Below are 24852 nucleotides of genomic sequence, written 5' to 3' on the forward strand. Positions count from 1 at the left end.
CACTGATGAAAAGTAAGCTACTTGAACTTTGTTTACTCTCCAGGGAAATCATAATATAAATTAAACTGCTGAATTTGAAAAAACTTATTTCATATCAACTGTTTTATTTGACAGGTATTTCAAGGGAGGATATAAGAGCAAAAAGAGGCTTTTATAAACTGCATCAACCCCATAAAAGCAAGGGAAAAGGCTCCCTGGGGGAGCAGTGGCTAGCCAGTGACAACTCTAATATGTAAGAAGAAGAACAAATTTTGGTGGGTCATTAGATACCACTGCCATGCCTGCGCAGGATGTTTAAAAAGTCAAAAATAAATTAAAAGTAAAATTACAGAACACCAAAGATAAGGAGAAACTATTAAAAACAACCAAGGATAAAAGACTATCTACAAAAAAAAAAAAAAAAGACTATCTACAAAATATCAATAAATTAACTAACATTAGACACCTCATAAACAACAAGAGAGATTGAAAGACAATGAAATAATATCTTCAAGGAAAATAACTGTTACAGAATTTTATGTAACACTGAAATGTCATTCACAAATTAGGGTGTAACAAAAATTATCAGTAAAAACAAAAATTAAGGAAGTTTATACTACAGAGTTAATAAAGACTATAATATAGGAAGTAAATTGAACACATGAGAAAGGAGAGAAGGCAAGAAGTAAAATGAAATATAAAATTTGTAAATATGTGAGCATATCATAATAAGAAATGAAATAACAATAACATTTTGGGGAATTTAAGAACAAACTAGAACTAAATATTAAATAATTGTGGGTACATGAAGTAAGAGCAAAAACATAGTAAACTCTGTATAATGTTGGCTCTTGAGGGGAGGAGGAGGAAGGAAAACATAACAGAGAAGTTCAGCCTTAGCTTTATTTGTCACCCCACCCCCAATGTAAAAGATCTGAAGTAAATATGTCATAATGAAACTGGTGGAGTTCAGAACACGCTATCCCAAAATATGACACCTTGATATATTCAATATTTTAAGCTAAAGGAATTTGAGGAAAGGCACGTGTGAGAAGGACTCTCTGACCTCCTCCTTCTTGCCCAAAGCAGATCGAAAGACCCTCTTGTCAGAAGGGCCCTCTCCATACCCTGAGGAAAGGCGCATCCTTATCTCTGAAGACAGAGGGATGCCAAGAGGAACACAAATTAACAGGTTTTGCTAAGCTTCCCCCAATTTACTACCTTTATGGCACACCCTTTTGTCCTATCGTGTTTTTCCATGACTTTACTTCATGAATCCTAGTATAAAAACACTCAGATATAACTGTTTCTTTGGGTCTTTATTTCCTTATGAAGGCTTTCATGTCATGTAAAATTATGTTAAATAAATCCATATGGTTTTCTCTTGTTAGTCTGTCTTTTGTCAGTTCAATTTAAGGGCCCCAGCCAGAGAACACAACATGGTAGTAGGGAAAACAATTTTTTCTTCCCCTACAAAATCATTTGTTAAATCTTGATACTACATCTATTAATCTTGTGTTTGCTCTATTTAATTACAGGACATGCAGTTAAAATATGTGATAAGGGAAGTTTCAAAATCAATGGAGAAGGAAGTATCCAAACCTTATACAAAAATTATGTTTTTTAAAACATAAAACTGCCAAATGCTAACAGAAATTATAGCTAGATTGAAAAATCTAAACATTCTTTCAAAAAGGAAACCTTAAAAAAAACATAAAAATGGATGAGTGAACTATTTCTCGTATTTCAGGAGAATGGACACCCTTTGCATAAAAGTAATCACAAAGGAACTGATCAAGAGATTTCTCCACATAACTATAGCTACTAGTTATTGAATATTACTATATTCTAGGTGCTGTGCTTCATTTAATCTTTATATAGCCCTGTTGAGATACTTCAATTAACTGTAATTTAGAGATTTTAAAAAGAGGCACAAAGAAATTATATAGTTGCCCCAATCCAAACTACTAATAAAGAATAAAGACACCCTTTGAAGTGGCTTCTTAGTTCACAAAGATTGCAAAAATTGACATGTCCTTTCTTCCAACATATCCCTTTAAATGATCTGATGTTAAAAACACCTAAGTAAAGTGGAGAAATGGAATTCCTTCCTCTAAATTTCTGAAACTTGAAGGGTGAGGAATTAAGCATAATGAGTGCTGAAGATGAGCAATACAGAGGCAATACTAAAGAGTGTTTCTCAAAGTTCTCTGATAAGTATTATGTGATTAGTCTATTAGAAATACCTATACTTGGAATCCAACTAAATCATTAAGAATAAAAATTAATAGACAAGAAGCCTGTTAATCTGAAGAGTGAACAAATATCCCCAGTATTCTCATTAGCAAGAAATTTGGAAAACACTGCCCAAAATGGTGTTTCCTAATATTGTGGAAACAAAACACTCTCCTGGATTCTTGTTAAAAATACAATAGATTGAAGCACATAAAAATGCTGTTTTCATAGACTAAAAACAGCTAAATACTGCCAACTTCATAAGGTTCAACCTCATATATTCCTTTGCCCCACTGGATTTACTGCATCAGACTCTGCAGGAAAGAGAACATTATTAACAAGTTAAGTATAAGGGATTTTCATAATAAACAAAATTTGAAGAAAAAAATTATCATAAGTAGGAAATTAAGAGCTCTAGATATTAAAATTCTCCAAGTTACACCAGTTCCTGTTCTAGATAAGTGAGACTGGCAAACTTCAGTTCAAATCTAATCTGGAGCTTGATTTTTATTGAATTTCTATTGAAACACAGCAGTACTCATTCACAAATTGTTTATAGCTGCTTTCTCACTATAAGAGCAGAGTTAAACAGTTGCAACAGTGAGCCTAAAATATTTACTATCTATCCTTTTTGGAAAAGATTTGCCAAACTTCCCTTAAAGCAATCAAAAAATAAAACAACAAAGACTTGTAAATGATAAACCAATAGAGGACATAAAATGAAATAATTAAAATAATCCAAAAGTCGGCAGAAAAAAAAAACGAAGAATACGTGGAACAGATAGAAAACAAATAGCAAGATAGTACCTTTAGAACCCCAAAATACTGACAATCACATTAAATGTAAAGAGTTTTAAAAATATAATGAAAAGGCAGTGATTAGATAAAAGGAGTAAGAGTTAACTACATGCTTTCTACAAGAATCCTATTTTAAACATAAAGATACAAATAAGTTAAAAGTATGAGGACAGGAGAAAATATACCATTCTAATAATAATCAAAAGAAAGGTGAAGAAACTATATTAATATCGTATGAGGTAGATTTCATAGCAAATAATATTATCAGAGAAAGAGGTGGGCATTTCATAGTGTTAAAGGTAAAATTATGTGAAGAAGACATAATAATCCTAAATGTTTATGCACCAAATAGAAGTGTTTCAAATTGCTGGGGATGAAAACAAAACAAAACAAAACAAAACAAAAAACAGAACTCCAAGGGGAACCAGTCAAATGCATAAGTATAGTCAGACACTTTAACACATGCCTCTCAATAATTGGTAGACAAATAGAACAAAAATCTGTAACAACATGGAAGACTTGAACAACATGACCAAAAAACTTGATCTAAATGATATTTATTAAAAACTCCACCAACAGAAGAATGAACATTCTTTTCAAGTAGACAAAGAACATTTACCAATACAGACTGTATTATGGGCCATAAAACAAATCTCAGAAAAACATTTAAATCATATGAAGTATAGTCTCTGTCTACACTACAATGAGATTAGAAATCAGTAAAAGAAGTACATCTGGAAAACCACAGAATATTTGAAAACTAAATAACACATTTCTAAATAATCCAAGGGTAAAAAAAGAAATCAACAGAGAAATTTAAAAGTATTTTTTGTCACTGAAAATGAAAACATGACATTTGAAACTGCGAGACACATATCTAAAGTAGTACTTAGAAAAAAATTTACATCACTAAATAGGTTATTTATAGAAGAAAGATTTCAATCAATGACCTAAGCTTCTACTTTAAAACACTAGAATAAGTGCAAATTAAAACCCAAGTTAAAATTAAGCTAAAGAAATAAAATAATAAAGGTCAGAGTAGAAATCAGTGATGTAGAAATCAGAAAAAACAAAAAAAGAAAATCAATGAAATCAAAAGCTGACTCTTTGAATTGATAAAAAAATTATAAACCTCTACAAAATTAATGAGGAAAATAGAAGACACAGATTACTAATATCTGGAATAAAATAAGAGACATCACTAAAGTTTTATGAAAAAATTATACACACATACATATACATACACATATATATGCATATATATATGTATATAATATATATTTGTTTGACAAAATCCAACATCTATTCCTGGAATGAAAACTCAGAGTAGGAAGAAAAATACTCAACCTAATAAATGGCTTTCACAAAGATGTCTATATCTAACTTTATATCTAATGATTAAAAATTGAATGTTTTCTTCCCATGGTCAAAAAAAAAGGCAGAGATATCCTTCTCCTTTAACATTTACTAGAGGTTCAGCCAGTTCAATAAGTTAAGAAAAAGAAACAAAAGGCATCAAGATTAACTGGAAGATGCAACAATGTCTCTACTCTCAGACAACAACTATGTAGAAAATCCCATGGACTCTACAAAAAAAGGTGCTTAAACTAATAATGGATTTTAGTATCATTACAGAATACAAGACCAATACACAACAATCAATTGTATTTCTACGTACTAGCAACAGGCATTGGGTAATTAAAATTAAAAACATAAATAAATGTCAAACTAGCATTAAAGAAATATGAAATACATTGAGATAAATTTGACCAAAAAAAAATGTGCTAGACCTGAACAGTGAAAAATTTTAAACTGGGAAATTTAAAAAGACCTAACTAACTGGGAGATTGGGATTGACATATATACACTAATAATGTATAAAATTGATAACTAATAAGAACCTGCTGTATAAAAAATAAATAAAATTTAAAAAGGGAAAAAATAAAAAAAGACCTAACTAAGTGGAGCAATAAACTGTGTTCTAAGGTAAAAAGACTCAGTATTGTAAAGTGGTCAATTGCATCTAAATAGATTCAACACAATCCCAATCAATATCTGTGATATAATAAGAAATATATATTAGGTCTTTACCCCCAGTTCCCAGCACAAGGCTTCTAAAACCCTTGGAATTTCCAGAGTAAAAGGAGTGAAAGGAGTATCTTTTGTTATACACAACAAGACCCTTTCAACCATACATGAGTTTATGCTAATGAGGAGACTCTTGGTAGGCCCCTAGATAGCTTCAGGATGGGGGCTGATTGTCAGAGGACCAAATCACGTGACTGGAGGGTTGGAACATTCAGCCTCACCCTCTTCCCCAACTTCGAGGGAAGGGAGAGGTGCTGAAGACTGAGTTCATCAACAATGGCCAATGATTTAATCAATCATACCCATGTAATGAAACCTCCATCAAAACCCCTAAACAACAGGATTCAGAGAGCTTCCAGGTTAGTGAACACATCAAGATGCTGGGAGAGTGACATACCCAGAGAAGGTATGAATGCTCCACAGTGCCCCTTCTTACCCTTACTTTGCCCTATGCATCTCTTCCATTTGGCTGTTCCTAAGTTTTATACTTTATAATAAATTGGCAATAGTAAGTAAAGCATATTCCTGAGTTGTGTGAGCCATTCTAATAGATTATCAAACCTTGGGAGGCATTTGTGGAAACCCTTTATTTATAGCCACTTGGTCAGAAATACAGGAGGCCTAGGACTTGGGACTGGCATTTGAAGTAGGGTAGTCTTATGGAACTGAGCCCTTAACCAGTGGGCTCTGCACTAACTCTGGGTAGTGTCAGAATTAAATTGACTTTAAGACATCCAGTTGGTGTCCACACAGAACTAGAGAATTGCTTGGCGTTAAAACCCACATATTTGGTGTCAAGAGTATTTGGTTGTGAGTAAACACAGTTCAAAACATCCCAGCATGCTTTGCTGTAGAAATTGACAGGCTGATTATAAAAATTACATGGAAATATGAATGACCTACAATAGCCAAAACAACTTTGAAATATAAGAACAATATTGCAGGACTTCAAGACTTACTAAGTATCTACAGTAAATAAACAGTATAGTACTGGGGTTGAGATAGACAAATAGATAAATGGAACTGGTAGCAAGTCAAGTAATAAACCCACACATACATGATTGATTTTTTGATGAAGGTAAAAAGGAAATTTACTGGTAAAAGAAGAGTCTTTTTAGCAATTAAGATTATAATGCTTAGATATCCATATGCAAAAAAAGGGAACTTCAATCCATATCTAGAACCATATATAAAAATCAAAGGAATACTTTGAATCACTTATAAACCTGAAATTATGAACTAAAACTTTTAAAATTAAACATAGAAGAAAATCTTTTTGATTTTGGGTTAAGACTTCTTACATATAACACCAAAAGAATGACCCATAGAAAGAAAACTGAAAAACTGGATTTCATATCATTTAAAACTTCTGCTCTTGTAAATACATTAGAAGAAAAGACAAGCCATAGACTATGGTAAAGTATTTGAACATCAAATATCTGAGGAAAGATTTATATCCAGAATATGTAAAGAACTCTTAAAATTCAATCATAAGGAAACAAACAATAACAACAAATTGGGACAAATGTCCCTTCTCTAGTTAATATCTTTTAATAGCACCCAATTTCCCGTCAGATAATGTGGCAGACAAGGTCCTTTATGATCCTTTCTATGGCATAAAATTATCTTTCATTTGGCAGTCTCAAATAGCCTCACCCCTTGTCAAACATCTATATTAAACACTCTCTCATCTAAAGGATTTTGAATGTGCTATTCGACATACGTCTCTCATGCTCAATTCTCAGTTCTGACGTCACTAAAATCTATGAACGCTCAGAGAACTCATCATTAGTCCAATAAGTCTTCCCTTACTCAATATGAAGGAGTTATATGCTCCTTTAATGTACTCTCATGTAACTTTTTATTTCATCATGACTTACCACACTACTTTGTAATTATGTCATCTGTCTTCCTTACTAACTAGAAGGACTGTCTTGCTCACGTTATATCCATATAATCCAGCAGAGTGCCAGTCATATAAAAGGCCCTCATTAAATAAGGAAGAGAGAGAGAGGGACAAAATGTTGATCTAGCATTCATATAAGTGGCCCCAGGACAAATGTTCAAAAATTTAAAGGTCGATGACGTTTTTATACCACACACACGACAAAACATGAACTACAAATAAGTAGCCTTTCTTCTGTAGACTAGAAATCAGAAAATGTGAATCCTAGCCCTGATTCTGAGAGTAGCCAGACAATTGATCTTGGCCAAGAATAACAAAGTTGATAATAATGTAGCTAATATCAACAACTACCTAGAATGTGCCAAGTTCTATCCTAAGCACTATGCAAATCTGATGTCATATAATACTCATAACAATCCTATGAGGTAGGAATTACATTTTATAGATGAGAAAAATAAGGCTCAGAGAGGTTAAGGGACATTCCACAAAAACATAGCTAAGTGACAAAGCCAGGGATAATTCAGGCAGTCTGACTCCAGTGCACAGGCTTGTAACTACTCTTTAGTGTTAACCTGCTTTTCCCTTAAATTCTTAATTTGAGAAGAACAAAAAAAAAAAAACGAGAGCAAGAGAAAAAAAGAGACACATATACACATGAAAGGCTGAACTAAATTATTCCTAAGGAATCATTCAGGTATTATTTTTACTAAATTAAATTTACTTATTTCAAATTTCAAATGACATCTCAAGAAATATGATTTGAAAAACATGTGTGAGATACCATTTCTACACTTTACATGATTTTTACCTAATAATCATATTCTCTTTTAAGTGTTTAGTTTTTTAAATAGTATTTCATCACACTGAATTGCTTATGATCCTCTGAATGTCCTGTGGTAGTCTTGAGTGCTCTTCACCAAATATTTCTCAGTTGATGAACATGGGATGTCTTTCCATTTATTTAGATTATTTTTCATTTCTTTCAGCAATGTTTTGTCATTTTTAGTTTACAAGTCTTTCTCTTCCTTGGTTAAATTGATTCCATGGTATTTTATTCTTTAACACGCTATTGCAAATAGCAAATATGTAGTCATACCCACTGTTAAAGATTCAATGGGTTAAAGTGCCTCCAAGCAAAGTGCCAATAAGGCTGTGACTGTCCTGTACATCCTTTCATTTGGACCAAGTGGTTTGGGGAAAAGAGACCACTGGGATTTCCTCAACCCAGGTTTGATAAAAAAGTTGTCTTTAATCAGAAAAAGAGAGACACAAACAGATAGGCAAGCATGAGGGTGGAAAGCATATAAACATATTAAATCTAGAAAATAGGTCTCTAAAATAACCATGGGTCTGCATTTGACAAATGGAGCTGTTTGCAACCAAACAGATAAAAAGCCAAAAGAATCATTATCCTGAACCGTGACTATTTGCTACCCTAAAATGACCCAGGGCTCCTGAATTTTTATAGACAGGGATCAGGCCGAGAAATGGTATAATCTCCAATACTCACATTAGGTATAGCCAAAAAAAAGATATTGAGAAATTTTAACCCTACAAGATTAAAAAGAACAATGGACTACAGACCCTGGCCCTAAACTCTGAAAAGTAAATCACAGTAACTCAAATCACAGTAAATAAAAGAGCAATCCTACCCCCACAGCAGAGATCCTTACTGAATCTGTTCATTGAGGTTTTAGAATTGCTACATACTAATGGTAGCTATGCATCTCTGATTCTTCATCTTTCCTACTGAGAGCATATACAGTACATACCCAACCTTTATCTTGCCACTGTATACTAGATATGTTGGGGATAAACAACATACATTTCAGTTTCTGGTTCTTCAGGTCAAAAGGGACTATATATCTGGACCTGATGATACAGAGACTGCAACACATTATGCCCCACCTGTCACTCAAAGATCCTGGACTTCTGAGCTTGAGGCTATAGCTGGATAGAACTTACCTCTCCCATGTGGGCAAGTAAGCAAATTTGCCTGAGACATGGAGACTGGGAATATTTGGTGACCAAAAGAGCAGACCGTGGTATATTAGTTCTACTTATCAAATATTTCCTGCACTCTCCCTTCCAGATTCATAGTAGGATCTTACTTCCTGGCCCCATTATGACTGTGTGGGGCACTGTAGATACAAATTGGGAGTGGAAGTGTCATTTGCAGTCCAGAATGCTGACTTACCAGTAGGAAATCTGACTGGGCTTTTTTTCACTCTACAAGATAACAGGTAATGTTCCAACAGGAACTATGCTATCAGGCTAGTTCCTAGGGCGAGGACATCATGAGACTGAGCCTCCAAAGAATTCTCAATGTACATGGAGAATTAGTAAGACATAAACCGTTGCTGTCTGAAGCCAAAGAGTTTAGGGCATAACTTAGCCTGGCTTGGTTAATGCATGCTTTATGCTCTTTCACAATTCTATGACCTATTCTTCTCTGTGAGTTTTCTGTCCATTTATGTAGTCATATACTTCATATCTCTGGCAACCTGGTATTTCACCACCTAAAAGAGTATAATTCTTATATCAAATTTATAAAATTTCCTGTGTATTTTCTCTTCCAAGCCACTTATTAAAAAGACACTGAGGAGGGCTCATGCCAAGGGGTACTTCCCAGAACTTCTGCTGCCAGTGTCCTTGTCCATTGGTGAGCCACTGCTGCCCCCCGCCTCTGCAGGAGACCCTCCAACACTAGCAGGACACAGCAGGCCAGGAAAGATACAGGACTATGACCACAGCCTATAATCGTGGGGCCATGGGCTTTATTTTAATGAATGACATCACAAATGAAGAATCATTCAGTGCAGTACAGGATTGTCAGGTGTCAGGGCTGTGCCTCTAAGGTGGGAGAGCCAAGTTCAGGACACTGGTCCAAAAGAGACCTCCCAGCTCCATGTAATATGAAATGGCGAAAATCTCCCAGAGGTCTCCATCTCAATGTCAAGACCCAGCTCCACTCAACGACCAGCAAGATACAGTGCCGGACACCCTATGCCAAACAACGAGCAAGAAAGGAACACAACCCCATCCATTAGCAAAGAGGCTGCCTATAATCATAAGAAGGCCACAGACACCCCAAAACACACCACCACACGTGGACCTGCCTACCAGAAAGACAAAATCCAGCCTCATCCATCAGAACACAGGCACTAATCCCCTCCACCAGGAAGTCTACACAACCCACTGAACCAACCTTAGCCACTGGGGACAGACACCAAAAACAACAGGAGCTATGAACCAGCAGCCTGAGAAAAGGAGACCCCAATCACAGTAAGTTAAGCAAAATGAGAAGACAGAGAAGCACATAGCAGATGAAGGAGCAAGGCAAAAACCCACCAGACCTAACAAATAAAGAGGAAATAGGCAGTCTACCTGAAAAAGAATTCAGAATAATGATAGTAAAGATGATCCAAAATCTTGGAAATAGAATGGAGAAAATATAAGAAACGTTTAACAAGGACCTAGAAGAACTAAAGAGCAAACAAACAGTGATGGACAACACAATACATGAAATTAAAAACTCTGTAGAAGGGATCAATAGCAGAATACCTGAGGCAGAGGAACGGATAAGTGACCTGGAAGATAAAATAGTGGAAATAACTACTGCAGAGCAGATAAAGAAAAAAGAATGAAAAGAATTGAGGACAGTCTCAGGACCTCTGGGACAACATTAAACGCACCAACATTTGAAATATAGAGGTCCCAGAAGAAGAAGACAAAAAGAAAGGGACTGAGGAAATATTTGAAGGGATTATAGTTGAAAACTTCCCTAATATGGGAAAGGAAACAGTTAATCAAGTCCAGGAAGTACAAAGAGTCCTATACAGGATAAGTCCAAGGAGAAACACGCAAAGACACATATTAATCAAACTATCAAAAATTAAATACAAAGAAAAAATGATAGAAAAAGCAAGGGAAAAACAACAAATAACACACAAGGGAACCCCCATAAGGTTAACAGCTGATCTTTCAGCAGAAACTCTGCAAGCCAGAAGGGAGTGGCAGGACATAAAGTAATGAAGGAGAAAAACCTACAACGAAGATTACTCTACCCAGCAAGGATCTCATTCAGATTTGACGGAGAAATTAAAACCTTTACAGACAAGCAAAAGCTAAGAGAATTCAGGACCACCAAACCAGCCTTACAACAAATGCTAAAGGAGCTTCTCTAGGAAGGAAACACAAGAGAAAGAAAAGACCTACAATAACAAACCCAAAATAATTAAGAAAATGGGAATAGAAACATACATATTGATAATTACCTTAAATGTAAATGGATTAAATGCTCCAACCAAAAGACACAGACTGGCAGAATGGATACAAAAACAAGACCCGTATATATGCTGTCTACAAGAGACCCACTTCAGATCTAGGGACACATACAGACTGAAAGTGAGGGGACGGAAAAAGATATTCCATGCAAATGGAAATCAAAAGAAAGCTGGAGTAGCAATTCTCATATCAGACAAAATAGACTTTAAAACAAAGACTATTACAAGAGACAAAGAAAGACACTACATAATGATCAAGGGATCAATCCAAGAAGAAGATATAACAGTTGTAAATATTTATGCACCCAACATAGGAGCACCTCAATACATAAGGCAAATACTAACAGCCATAAAAGGGGAAATCGACAGTAACACAATCATAGTAGGAGACTTTAACATCCCACTTTCACCAATGGACAGATCATCCAAAATGAAAATAAATAAAGAAACACAAACTTTAAATGATACATTAAACAAGATGGACTTAATTGATATTTATAGGACATTCCATCCAAAAACAAGAGAATACACATTCTTCTCAAGTGCTCATGGAACATTCTCCAGGATAGATCATATCTTGGGTCACATATCAAGCCTTGGTAAATTTAAGAAAATTGAAATCGTATCAAGTATCTTTCCTGACCACAATGCTATAAGACTAGATATAAATTACAGGAAAAAATCTATAAAAAACACAAAAAAATGGAAGCTAAAAAATACACTACTTAATAACCAAGAGATCACTGAAGAAATCAAAGAGGAAATCAAAAAATACCTAGAAACAAATGACAATGAAAACACGACGACCCAAAACCTATGGGATGCAGCAAAAGCAGTTCTAAGAGGGAAGTTTATAGCAATACAATCCTACCTTAAGAAATGAGAAACACCTCAGATAAACAACCTAAGCTTACACCTAAAGCAACTAGAGAAAGAAGGACAAGAAAACCCCAAAGTTAGCAGAAGTAAAGAAATCATAAAGATCAGATCAGAAATGAATGAAAAAGAATGAAGGAAACAATAGCAAACATCAATAAAACTAAAAGCTGGTTCCTTGAGAAGATAAACAAAATTGATAAACCATTAGCCAGACTCATCAAGAAAAAAAAGGGAGAAGACTCAAATCAATAGAATTAGAAATGAAAAAGGAGAAATTAAAACTGATACTGCAGAAATACAAAGGATCATGACAGACTACTACAAGCAACTATATGCTAATAAAATGGACAACCTGGAAGAAATGGACAAATTCTTAGAAATGCACAACCTTCCAAAACTGAACCAGGAAGAAATAGAAAATATGAACAGACCAGTCACAAGCACTGAAATTAAAACTGTGATTAAAAATCTTCCAACAAACAAAAGCCCAGGACCAGATGGCTTCACAAGCGAATTCTATCAAACATTTAGAGAAGAGTTAACACCTATTGTTCTCAAACTCTTCCAAAATATAGCAGAGAGAGGAAGACTCCCAAACTCATCTACGAGGCCACCATCACGCTGATACCAAAACCAGACAAAGATGCCACAAAGAAAGAAAACTACAGGCCAATATCACTGATGAAGATAGATGCAAAAATCCTCAACAAAATACTAGCCAACAGAATCCAACAACACATTAAAAGGATCATACACCATGATCAAGTGGGGTTTATCCCAAGAATGCAAGGATTCTTCAATATACGCAAATCAATCAATGTGATACACCTTATTAACAAATTGAAGGAGAAAAACCATATGATCATCTCAATAGATGCAGAGAAAGCTTTTGACAAAATTCAACACCCATTTATGATAAAAACCCTGCAGAAAGTAGGCATAGAGGGAACTTTCCTCAACATAATAAAGGCTATATATGACAAACCAACAGCAAACATCATTCTTAATGGTGAAAAACTGAAAGCATTTCCTCTAAGATCAGGAACGAGACAAGGATGTCCACTCTCACCACTATTATTCAACATAGGTTTGGAAGCCCTAGCCTTGGCAATCAGAGAAGAAAAAGAAATAAAAGGAATACAAATTGGAAAAGAAGAAGTAAAACTGTCACTGTTTGCAGATGACATGATACTATACATAGAGAATCCTAAAGATGCTACCAGAAAACTACTAGAGCTAACCAATGAATTTGGTAAAGTAGCAGGATACAAAATTAATGCACAGAAATCTCTTGTATTCCTATACACTAATGATAAATATTCTGAACGAGAAATGAAGGAAACACTCCCATTTACCACTGCAACAAAAAGAATAAAATACCTAGGAATAAACCTACCTAAGGAGACAAAAGACCTGTATGCAGAAAACTATAAGACACTGATGAAAGAAATTAAAGGTGATACAAACAGATGGAGAGATATACCATGTTCTTGGATTGGAAGACTCAACGTTGTGAAAATGAATATACTACCCAACGCAATCTACAGATTCAGTGCAATCCCTATCAAATTACCAATGGCATTTTTTACGGAGCTAGAACAAATCATCTTAAAATTTGTATGGAGACACAAAAGACCCCGAATAGCCAAAGCAGTCTTGAGGGAAAAAAACGGAGCTGGAGGAATCAGACTCCCTGACTTCAGACTATACTACAAAGCTACAGTAATCAAGACAATATGGTACTGGCACAAAAACAGAAACAAAGATCAATGGAACAGGATAGAAAGCCCAGAGATAAACCCATGCACCTATGGTCAACTAATCTATGACAAAGGAGGCAAAGATATACAATGGAGAAAAGACAGTCTTTTCAATAGGTGGTGCTGGGAAAACTGGACTGCTACATGTAAAAGAATGAAATTAGAATACTCCCTAACACCATACACAAAAATAAACTCAAAATGGATTAGAGACCTAAATGTAAGACTGGACACTCTAAAACTCTTAGAGGAAAACATAGGAAGAACACTCTTTGACATAAATCACAGCAAGATCTTTTTTGATCCACCTCCTAGAGTAATGGAAATAAAAACAAAAATAAACAAATGGGACCTAATGAAACTTCAAAGCTTTTGCACAGCAAAGGAAACCATAAACAAGACGAAAAGACAACCCTCAGAATGGGAGAAAATATTTGAAAATGAATCAACGGACAAAGGATTAATCTCCAAAATATATAAACAACTCATTCAGCTCAATATTAAAGAAACAAACACCCTAATCCAAAAATGGGCAGAAGACCTAAATAGACATTTCTCCAAAGAAGACATACAGACGGCCACGAAGCACAAGATGCTCAACATCACTAATTATTAGAGAAATGCAAATCAAAACTACAACGAGGTATCACCTCACACCAGTTAGAATGGGCATCATCAGAAAATCTACAAACAACAAATGCTGGAGAGGGTGTGGAGAAAAGGGAACCCTCTTGCACTGTTAGTGGGAATGTAAATTGATACAGCCACTATGGAGAACAATATGGGGGTTCCTTAAAAAACTAAAAATAGACTTACCTTATGACCCAGCAATCCCACTACTGGGCACATACCCAGAGAAAACCATAATTCAAAAAGACACATGCACCCGAATGTTCATTGCAGCACTATTTACGATAGCCAGGTCATGGAAGCAACCTAAATGCCCATCAACAGACGAATGGATAAAGAAGCTGTGGTACATATATACAATGGAATATCACTCAGCCATAAAAAGGAACGAAATTGAGTCATCTGTTGAGACGTGGATGGATCTAGAGACTGTCATACAGAGTGAAGTAAGTCAGAAAGAGAAAAACAAATATCGTATATTAACGCATGTATGTGGAACCTGGAAAAATGGTACAGATGAGCCGGTTTGAAGGGCAGAGGTTGAGACACAGATGTAGAGAACAGACATATGGACACCAAGGGGGGAAAACTGCGGTGGGGTGGGGATGGTGGTGTGCTGAATTGGGCGATTGGGATTAACATGTATACACTGATGTGTATAAAATTGATGACTAATAAGAACCTGCAGTATAAACAAACAAACAAACAAAACAACTAACACTAAAATTTCATTGGGTTATTTGTATGGAAATATGTTAATATAAATGTTTTAGACATTACATGAAATTTCTAAAAATCTTATATGTTCTGGTATAATGTTATAAGTCATAATCCTAGTTATTACTTTAAAATTTATATCTCAGAAATAATGAATTTTCTTGTCAACTGCATTATTATGAACTTTCATCAAATCTTTAACCGTGGTCATTTTTAAGTCTTTTGTCATTTACAGACAGTTCTGGGTGTACTCTGATGCTTTTGCAAATATGTTCCTATAAAAGGGTTTCATCTTCAAGAAATTCATGGAAAAGACTCTGACAAGTACAGGTTTCGGGTAACTGACTGTACTGCTGAACTCAATGAATAAGCATTTTCAGAACTCTAATGAAAAACTGATGAACTCATAAAAGTGCTAACAAAAGATCAAGATGAAAAAAAAAATTAATTACATGGGACTGAGTGAACTGATGAAGATGAATATAATTTTTGTGACTTTCTGTTTGAATTAAAAAAAAAAAAATTCCCACAAGGACTCAGAGGCAAAGAATATACAAATCAATTTTCACTGCAAAGTAAAGGAGCTGTTACAGTGGAGGATTACTGGACTGAATGTCAATATTATGACATAGTATGAGTGTGTTTCATGTTTGGTAACTGCAGTCATTGTTGCTTTTGTTGTGGTCATCCATGTACAATGCTTGGTGTCAGTCTATTTATCTCTTGTAAAAATAAAATACAGTGTGTTTATGTGAAAAAAAAAAATCTCTTGCATTCCTATACACTAATGATGAAAAATCTGAAAGTGAAATTAAGAAAACACTGCCATTTACCATTGCAACAAAAAGAATAAAATACTTAGGAATAAACCTACCTAAGGAGACAAAAGACCTGTATGCAGAAAATTATAAGACACTGATGAAAGAAATTAAAGATGATACAAATAGATGGAGAGATATACCGTGTTCTTGGATTGGAAGAATCAACATTGTGAAAATGACTCTACTACCCAAAGCAATCTACAGATTCAATGCAATCCCTATCAAACTACCACTGGCATTTTTCACAGAACTAGAACAAAATATTTCACAATTTGTATGGAAACATAAAAGACCACGAATAGCCAAAACAATCTTGAGAAAGAAAAACAGAGTTGGAGGAATCAGGCTCCCTGACTTCAGACTATACTACAAAGCTACAGTAATCAAGACAGTATGGTACTGGCACAAAAACAGAAATATAGATCAATGGAACAGGATAGAAAGCCCAGAGATATACCCACACACACATGATCACCTTATCTTTGATAAAGGAGGCAAGAATATACAATGGAGAAAAGACAGCCTCTTCAATAAGTGGTGCTGGGAAAACTGGACAGCTACATGGAAAAGAATGAAATTAGAATACTCCGTAACACCATGCACAAAAATAAACTCAAAATGGATTAAAGACCTAAATGTAAGGCCAGACACTATCAAACTCTTAGAGGAAAACACAGGCAGAACACTTTATGACATAAATCATAGCAAGATCCTTTCTGATCCACCTCCTAGAGAAATGGAAATAAAAACAAATAAACAAATGATACCTAATGAAACAAAAGCTTTTGCACAGCAAAGGCAACCATAAACAAGGTGAAAAGACAACCCTCAGAATGGGAGAAAATATTTGCAAATGAAGCAACTAACAAATGGTTAATCTCCAAAATATACAGGCAGCTCATGAAACTCAATATCAAAAAACAAACAACCCAATCCAAAAATGGGCAGAAGACCTAAACAGACATTTCTCCAAAAGAAGATATACATATTGCCAACAAACACATGGAAGAATGCTCAACATCATTAATCATTAGAGAAATGCAAATCAAAACTACAATGAGATATCATCTCACACCGGTCAGAATGGCCATCATCAAAAAATCTAGAAACAATAAATGCTGGAGAGGGTGTGGAGGAAAGGGAACACTCTTGCACTGTTGGTGGGAATGTAAATTGATACAGCCACTATGGAGAACAGTATGGAGGTTCCTTAAAAAACTACAAATAGAACTACCATACGACCCAGCAATCCCCCTACTGGGCATATACCCTGAGAAAACCATAGGTCAAAAAGAGTCATGTACCAAAATGTTCATTGCAGCTCTATTTACAATAGCCAGGACATGGAAGCAACCTAAATGTCCATCGACAGATGAATGGATAAAGAAGATGTGGCACATATATACAATGGAATATTACTCAGCCATAAAAAGAAACGAGATTGAGTTATTTGTAGTGACGTGGATGGACCTAGAGTCTGTCATACAGAGTGAAGTAAGTCAGAAAGAGAAAAACAAATACAGTATGCTAACACATATATACGGAATCTAAGGAAAAAAAAAAAAAAAAAAAAAGGCCATGAAGAACCTAGTAGCAAGACAGGAATAAAGACACAGACCTACTAGAGAATGGACTTGAGGATATGGGGAGGGGGTGGGGTGAGATGTGACAGGGTAAGAGAGTGTCATGGACATATATACACTACCAAATGTAAAATAGATAGCTAGTGGGAAGCAGCCGCATAGCACAGGGAGATCAGCTTGGTGCTTTGTGACCACCTAGAGGGGTGGGATGGGGAGGGTGGGAGGGAGGGAGATGCAAGAGGGAAGAGAAATGGGAACATATTGTATATGTATAACTGATTCACTTTGTTATAAAGCAGAAGCTAACACACCATTGTAAGGCAATTATACTTCAATAAAGATGTTTAAAAAAAAAAAAAAAAACTACAATGAGATATCCCCAATCTTGGGGATAGAGTGGTATGTTTATAAATCTCCATTTAAATTCTAGACCTAATTTTGTTTTCCTATTAGTATATTTTCTTCCTGTGATACAAAATAGGTCCTTTGTATAAGGTTGATTTTATTTTCACCTACCAAGTTTTGTTATTCAAAAGTGTTGCTGGGAACTTCTTGCACTAATTATTCATACTATGACATATAGATATATGGTCTTCAACTGATTGTTTAATGTAAATCCAATAATCATGTCTGAAATGCTTTCTAAGACATTAAATCAAGAAAAGAAAAAAAATCACTAGAAAAAAATTTTAAACAGAAACTAATTCCTATAAGCAATGACAGGTAATTCAAACATAAATACGTACTTCAAATTCAAATGTTATTTATAAATCTTGTACTACTAAAAATCATTTCAGATGCCATAATACATTTGCAGTAATCTCTTTTGCTTCTGTTATTTGATAAATAATATGATAACCCAGAAATCAGCATACAAATTATCATTAATTTGGGGAAGATCTACATATTTTAGGCCTTTAGTCCTCTATTTAGTCTAAAATTCCAAAACTTTAACATTAAGTTTACATAAGCATATTTTTTTTTTCCAAAATACACCAAGGAAAGTAAATGGCATGAAACTGAATAAACAGCTATAGAGCTCTCAGGGGAAGAGAGTCAGAAGAAAAGTATAAATATATAATGGATGTGCAATTTTATTACCTGAGTATTTAACAACTCCTCACACTTGTGTGCTTGTTTCTCTATTGCAGAAATGTACTGTTTTTCAATAGCTTCTACTTGTTGCTTAACTGAAGACTGCAGTAGTGCCTAAAAACAAGCAAAAAAGTCATTTGGATCACAGACAACACTTGGAATCTACTGTTGGCATGAGAAATTATTTTGACAGTTGTACATATCTGAAATATGATACTATTCTGCATTACAAAATACACATTTGTGAATATTAAAGCAAATTCATATATAACACTACTTTAAGCTTTCGGTTTTAGGTTTTCCTATTGCCAAGACTAGTTTTTTGGCTTAGATGTTCCTTCCACACACCTTCTCGGTAAAAAGGCCAAGTCATAGAAGATGATAAAGAGGGTGAGTAGTTCTGTTATATATAAATTCAGTTTAGTGAAGACCACACAGGATGAGAAGCATGTGAAAGCTGCTGAAAAAAAAAGAGAAGAGAAAAAAACCAGACATATATTCACTGGCTGACAAAACTCCACATCCTCTCGGCACACTGTAATATCCCATGGGCCAAGCATGATCTTCAAGACCACAAATCAAGTAAAAGCAGATGGAAACTTTGAGCAATTTCAAACATAAAAGAGCTGCCCCCCAGGAAGTTCACGCCCCTAATGTGAAAAGGTATAAGGCAAAGTGTGGAAGTCAGAATCTTAAGGCAATATTCACAAAAAGTAATAAAACTTGGGAGACTAGACAAACTCAAGTGAATAGTGTAAACGCTGGAAGCTCGGTCAGTTAAATATAAAGATGTTAACACTATTCTAAGGGGAGCCAAATCAACACTGGAAGATGTTCCACCCACTCACTTCCTTATTGGAGATGTTTACAATATTATCATCTTTTTTCCTTTCCTTTTTTTTTTTTCAGGCATTATATGTTATAGTTAACGTGTTCCCAGTATTATCTTACATGCTATTTATAAATCCTAAATCATTCTAAAATATGCATTTAACCATATACATAAGAACTCTTTAGCAAATATTCTATTTTTGAAGGTCTATCTGGATAACAAACTACTCATAATCAAAATAGTAAGTTGAAACAGACACATGTCTTATAGAAAACAGACCTTTGGTACATTCGCCAAGAAAAGAAAAATATGCCAAATCTCTTAAATAATCTCTGCTTTGAAAACAGATTTACTTGGTTGGAAACAACATGCATTAAGAGGATAAATAAATATGTATGTATTTTTTAAAATTGGGACAAAAATATTTTGAAAACCTCTGAATAAGTCTCAAATCTTCAAATAATTAACTTTCTTTTGCAAATGTTAAACTGTCTGATGATCCTACTACTCCTATAATTCAATAGTTGTCACTGTGAAGCTGAAGAATTACTAGTAAACTAGTAAAGGAAAATAAACCTCTGACCATGGTTTAACCAAAATATAAAGAACTGCTAAACAGAACTGCTTTAGCCCTTCATTTATACATTATATGTCCTCTAAAGATTCCATAATGATAATTTATAGAAGACACTACCAATTTAACCTCTTAAACTGTGGCTAGATAATGTAAAGCTCTAATTTACCTTTGGCAAAATACAATACTATTCGTTGGACTTCAGAAAATTTAAAGGATGATACAACTATGGACAATTCTGTTGGGTATATTCATGGCATCTTTTGTAGAGAGAAAAATGCCATTCTTTTGTGGGACTTGAGTTATGGCAGAATTGTTTTGCTTGATGGTAAGAACTGTTTCACTTCCTATTTGCCGTGATTCCAAATAATCCCAGGTTAAATATCCAGTTGTGATTTTCTAGTAAATTATACCATTTGGAGGGACAGGTAAGTTAATGAAATAAAATAATATTTTCTCACCATAATTAAGAAACACAAATGAATAGTATTTTTTCCTCTGGTGATTGATTTGTACACTATATACTCATTTTCTTCCAAACTTCAAGCAGGCCAAGTACCATAGGATAATGACAAGATTTTTTAAATAAAATAATAAGATTTCTTTAAAAAAAATTGGCCTATAATACTGAACTGTGGAATTATTAGTGACAAAGTCCAAACAAAGGAGATAATATTCAAAAACCATCTTTAGAACTAGAATATTAATTATGGACATACTTAGCAATACACAATGGTACTAGCTACATGCTTCTATGGCTTGATCTATCATTATATAACTGGATATTTGTTTTCCTATGTAATATACCATAATAACTGCCTTAAAATTTCTTGTGTGCTCTAAGTATAAAAATGAACATTAGTCTTAACATTTCCCTGTAATTTTTTTTCCTTTGTAATTGTCTACAGATATCAAAGACACAAAGAACCCTTTCCTTGGGCTTATATTGAATACAACACTACAAAAAGGTACATGAAAGAATTATTTCTTTTATAAGCTATTTTAAACTATTCTCAACACAAATAAAGCACTAAGACTCTCAGGGTATGTAGAGGCAGAAAAACAAAGATGTATATAAACATTCGATAACGAAAAAAATGCTACCAAAGGCAGGGAATGTTTTGCTAATTTTCAACAGGTTTAGGTTTTAGCTTCAGTCCTATCAGAGATTTTCTGTATCATCCCAGGGGATAACTTAACTGAGCTTGAGCAAAACTATTTACCACACTTCTTCAAGAATAATTTTAAAGGTGTGAACAAGATCATAGATTTCTTTAGTACAGGAACTATGTCATCTTTATACTCATCTTTATATATCACACACAGCTTCTTACAGAGTTCTTTGTACATAGCAGACACATGCAATAGCTATTTGGTGAGTGACAATCCTTGTATTAAGATTAATATTTTAAAATCATAGTATAAATTATACCAGTATTCATTGGAAAGTTCACTGAGCTTCAAATTATAACTACCAAGTTCAGTTACCAAATTTGTTCCTGTTAATCCCTAGCAGAGATCTGAATTTTTAAATTATTTTAGACTAGGAATGTTCATTCTTTCTACTCTACAAGTATAAATTTTGAGTAAATAAAATACAGTATGTGAAGGACTATAAACTCCTTGAAAAAAAAGTATGTTATAAATTCTATAACGATTAGACTCAGAGAAAACAAAGATATTAAGTCAAAAACCACCCCACACCAACCAATACCCATAAGCAGTAGATAGTTTATTTTTAATGGAACTGAATATACACTGGAATTTAAATGAATAGAGAAGTATAGCTCAAGTGGACTACTGCAAACCAAACTACAATCCACTGTCCTAACAAATCCACAGAATTCTCTTCGCCCTTGAAACAGCCCAATTCTATTAGATCTGATTCTAGCCTCATCAAATTTAATTACTTGTCCAGATTTGCAGAGCAGATGTGTCTAAAGAACCAAATGGTCTCTGAAACATTAATATCATGTTGGTATTTAGCACATAACCTTAAAAGAACACTTCATAGCTAATTTTAGGCAGTAATAATTTAAGTTACTTTAAAAGTCAATCCTCTAAGTCATGCTTTACAAAAGCAGAAAAGTATAAGCTATGGAGCAAGCTAGAGGCAAAACATATAATAAATATCCCCACTAAAACTGAAGCTCTAGGAGAACAGGAATCTGTGTTTAATTCACTGATCAAACACAGTGTTTAATTCACTGTAGGTACTATTGTACCTACAATAGTACCTAATATATAGGTACTATTATAATTGTAATTGGAATATATGGAATATGTGTTGAATGAACTGAAGAAATGAATCATGATTTCAGTATGCCCAAACCTTATTACTTGCCTAGTCATAGAGAAACTATTAAAACATTGATGTTAATTATGTCTGTTAATTGTATTCTTAGTTTAGCTTTTTGACTGCAGTAGTACAAATTAATTGTTGTAAAGGGTCATTTGAAATCAAGCACAATTTCATCTTTCTTGGAAAAATATCATAGTTTGCTTTTCAAAAATCTGTTTCAGATCTTTCCCAATTTTTAACTAAAAATAAAATAAGCAAAACTAAAAGGTATCAGCAAAAGAGTAAGTTAGAACTCTGAAGGGACACTTTTATGTTTTTTCTGGAGTAAGTGCTATTTTTGAACAAAATACTACTTCAAATTTTGCAAGGCTCTTAAATTGTTGTTAGCATGTCTTATAATATTCCCTCAAAGTTTCAAACATATAAGCAAGTTTGTTATTCAAAAGGAGAGCCTATGTAACTGATATATATGAAAAATGATGAATTTCAGTCATTTCATTGAATGATTCATCCATCTTTTTCCATGAGCTCTACATACCTGTTCTACAGATAAAGAAACAGACACGAAGGTTAAGAAATGAGCCCAAAATCATATGAAAAGACAAAGTGGAACAAAGAACTGAATTCAGGTCCACCCTCTTGGTTCCCTGTTTGTCTTAGCCATTCCAACCCGGTAAAGCAGGTTTCTCTTCATGAACTAATCACTTATTCTATTTTATAGCCACTTAATTATTTGCTAATTCTTCATTTATTCAACTAATATTTACTGAATGCATACTTTATTCCAGACATTGTTCTAGGCACTGGTGATGCAGACTGAACAAAACAGATATGGGCCTGACTCCCCTGAATTTACATTATTGGCAAGCGGATAGGGAAAGTGGGGAAGACAAGGAAGATTGGGAGGTACACAATAAACAAACCATTTCTGATGGTGTTATATGTTATAAAGAAAATTAAGGGATAAAAAGGAAAAGAATAATGGAGGACAAATTTTTCAGAGAGGAAAGTCAAGAGCTCTCTTGAGAAGTCACAAAAGGGGGGAAAAAAATTCATATATTAAGCCTGAGGGAAGAAGATTTCCGTCAAAAAAAAAGTACAAAGTCCTAGCATGGGAAAAAGGCTGATGAGTTCTAGAACTAGAAAAAAGGCCAGTGCAGATCATATGAACCAGGGAATTCCATCATATCCTATAGCTGCACCAGACTTCCAGAGGACCAAAATTATGTAGAACCATGGAAAGGCATTTTAATTCTATTCAAACAAGAAAGTTTCTATAATCTGATACACAGTATCTTCAAACAATGTTGCAAAGTATCAAAAGCACTCAAATGCTATCAAGAATTTCTCCATTAATAGACAATTTGGAAGAAAGAAAATATGTAGCACTGATTTTTGTAGGCTACACATATACAAGTAGGTTAGAAACATAACTAATGCACCATGCATGAACATTTTTTATTCAGTAGAATTAAGAGTAATGCGACTAACCTCTCTGGTAAGGAAGGAGTTAATCCTAATAAGAACTAGTTGAGGGACTTCCCTGGTGATCCAGTGGTTAAGACTCCACGCTCCCATGCAGGGGGCCCAGTTTGATCCCTGGTCAGGGAACTAGATCCTGCATGCGACAACAAAGATCCCACCTGCTGCAATTAAGACCTGGCGCAGCCAAATAAATAAATAAATATTTAAAAACAACAACAACAAAAAAACCAGTTGAGTGTTTTTCATGGTCTCACAGAAAAGTGCCATAGATATGCTACAAGTATATCTGGCAAGTAATACTTACTTGAACTTTATCTGGAAACTTTGTCTATTAGCATGCAGTTCTTCCATAATACTTACCTTCTTCATTTTATACTGAATAGACTGGCAACATAGATTATGAAAATGAGGATATAGCGTCCAAATAATGGCAGCTGACTAACTTGTCTTAATGTTCAATGACTCCTGGCTAATCAAAAGTATCTTTTGCCAATTTTGGTATCTAAAATGTCAATCTATAGCTTTGTTGGCTTATCGTTTGGGAAGAGAAACTGATAGTTTGATATATACATACATATATATATATATATATTTTAAGACCTCAGTGAGCTAGTAATTCAATTGTGGTACAGATTTAGTTGCATTAGAACAGAAACATTAGGCTATCTCTGAAAACAATATTTAGACATTTTAGAAAATTTTGTTGGAATACAAAAAGAATCAATGGGATTAAAATGTATTAGTGGGGAGTTCCCTGGCGGTCCAGTGGTTAAGATTCCGTGTTTCCACTGTGGGGGGCACGGGTTCAACCCTCGGTCAGGGAACTAAGATCCCATATGCTGCGTGGCACAGTCAAAAATAAATAAATAAATAGAAATTAAA

The 24852-nt window shown here is 34.4% G+C and overlaps 1 protein-coding gene across 7 annotated transcripts in view; it reads right to left on the reverse strand.

Moving 5' to 3' along the window:
- Window positions 1–24852, reverse strand: part of CCDC91 (coiled-coil domain containing 91) — a 371744-nt gene that overhangs the window by 144948 nt on the left and 201944 nt on the right. For 6 of the 7 annotated variants that reach the window (XM_007175702.2, XM_057557080.1, XM_007175701.3 and 3 more), the window contains exon 8: window positions 18784–18891. The exons of the other annotated variant lie outside the window; for it this stretch is intronic. In XM_007175702.2, coding sequence (XP_007175764.1) covers window positions 18784–18891 — 108 coding nt within the window. The remainder of the gene's footprint in view (window positions 1–18783; window positions 18892–24852) is intronic. 7 annotated transcript variants of the gene reach the window in all.

The sequence above is a fragment of the Balaenoptera acutorostrata genome, chromosome 11 (genome assembly GCF_949987535.1).
Source record: "Balaenoptera acutorostrata chromosome 11, mBalAcu1.1, whole genome shotgun sequence".
NCBI lineage: Eukaryota > Metazoa > Chordata > Mammalia > Artiodactyla > Balaenopteridae > Balaenoptera > Balaenoptera acutorostrata.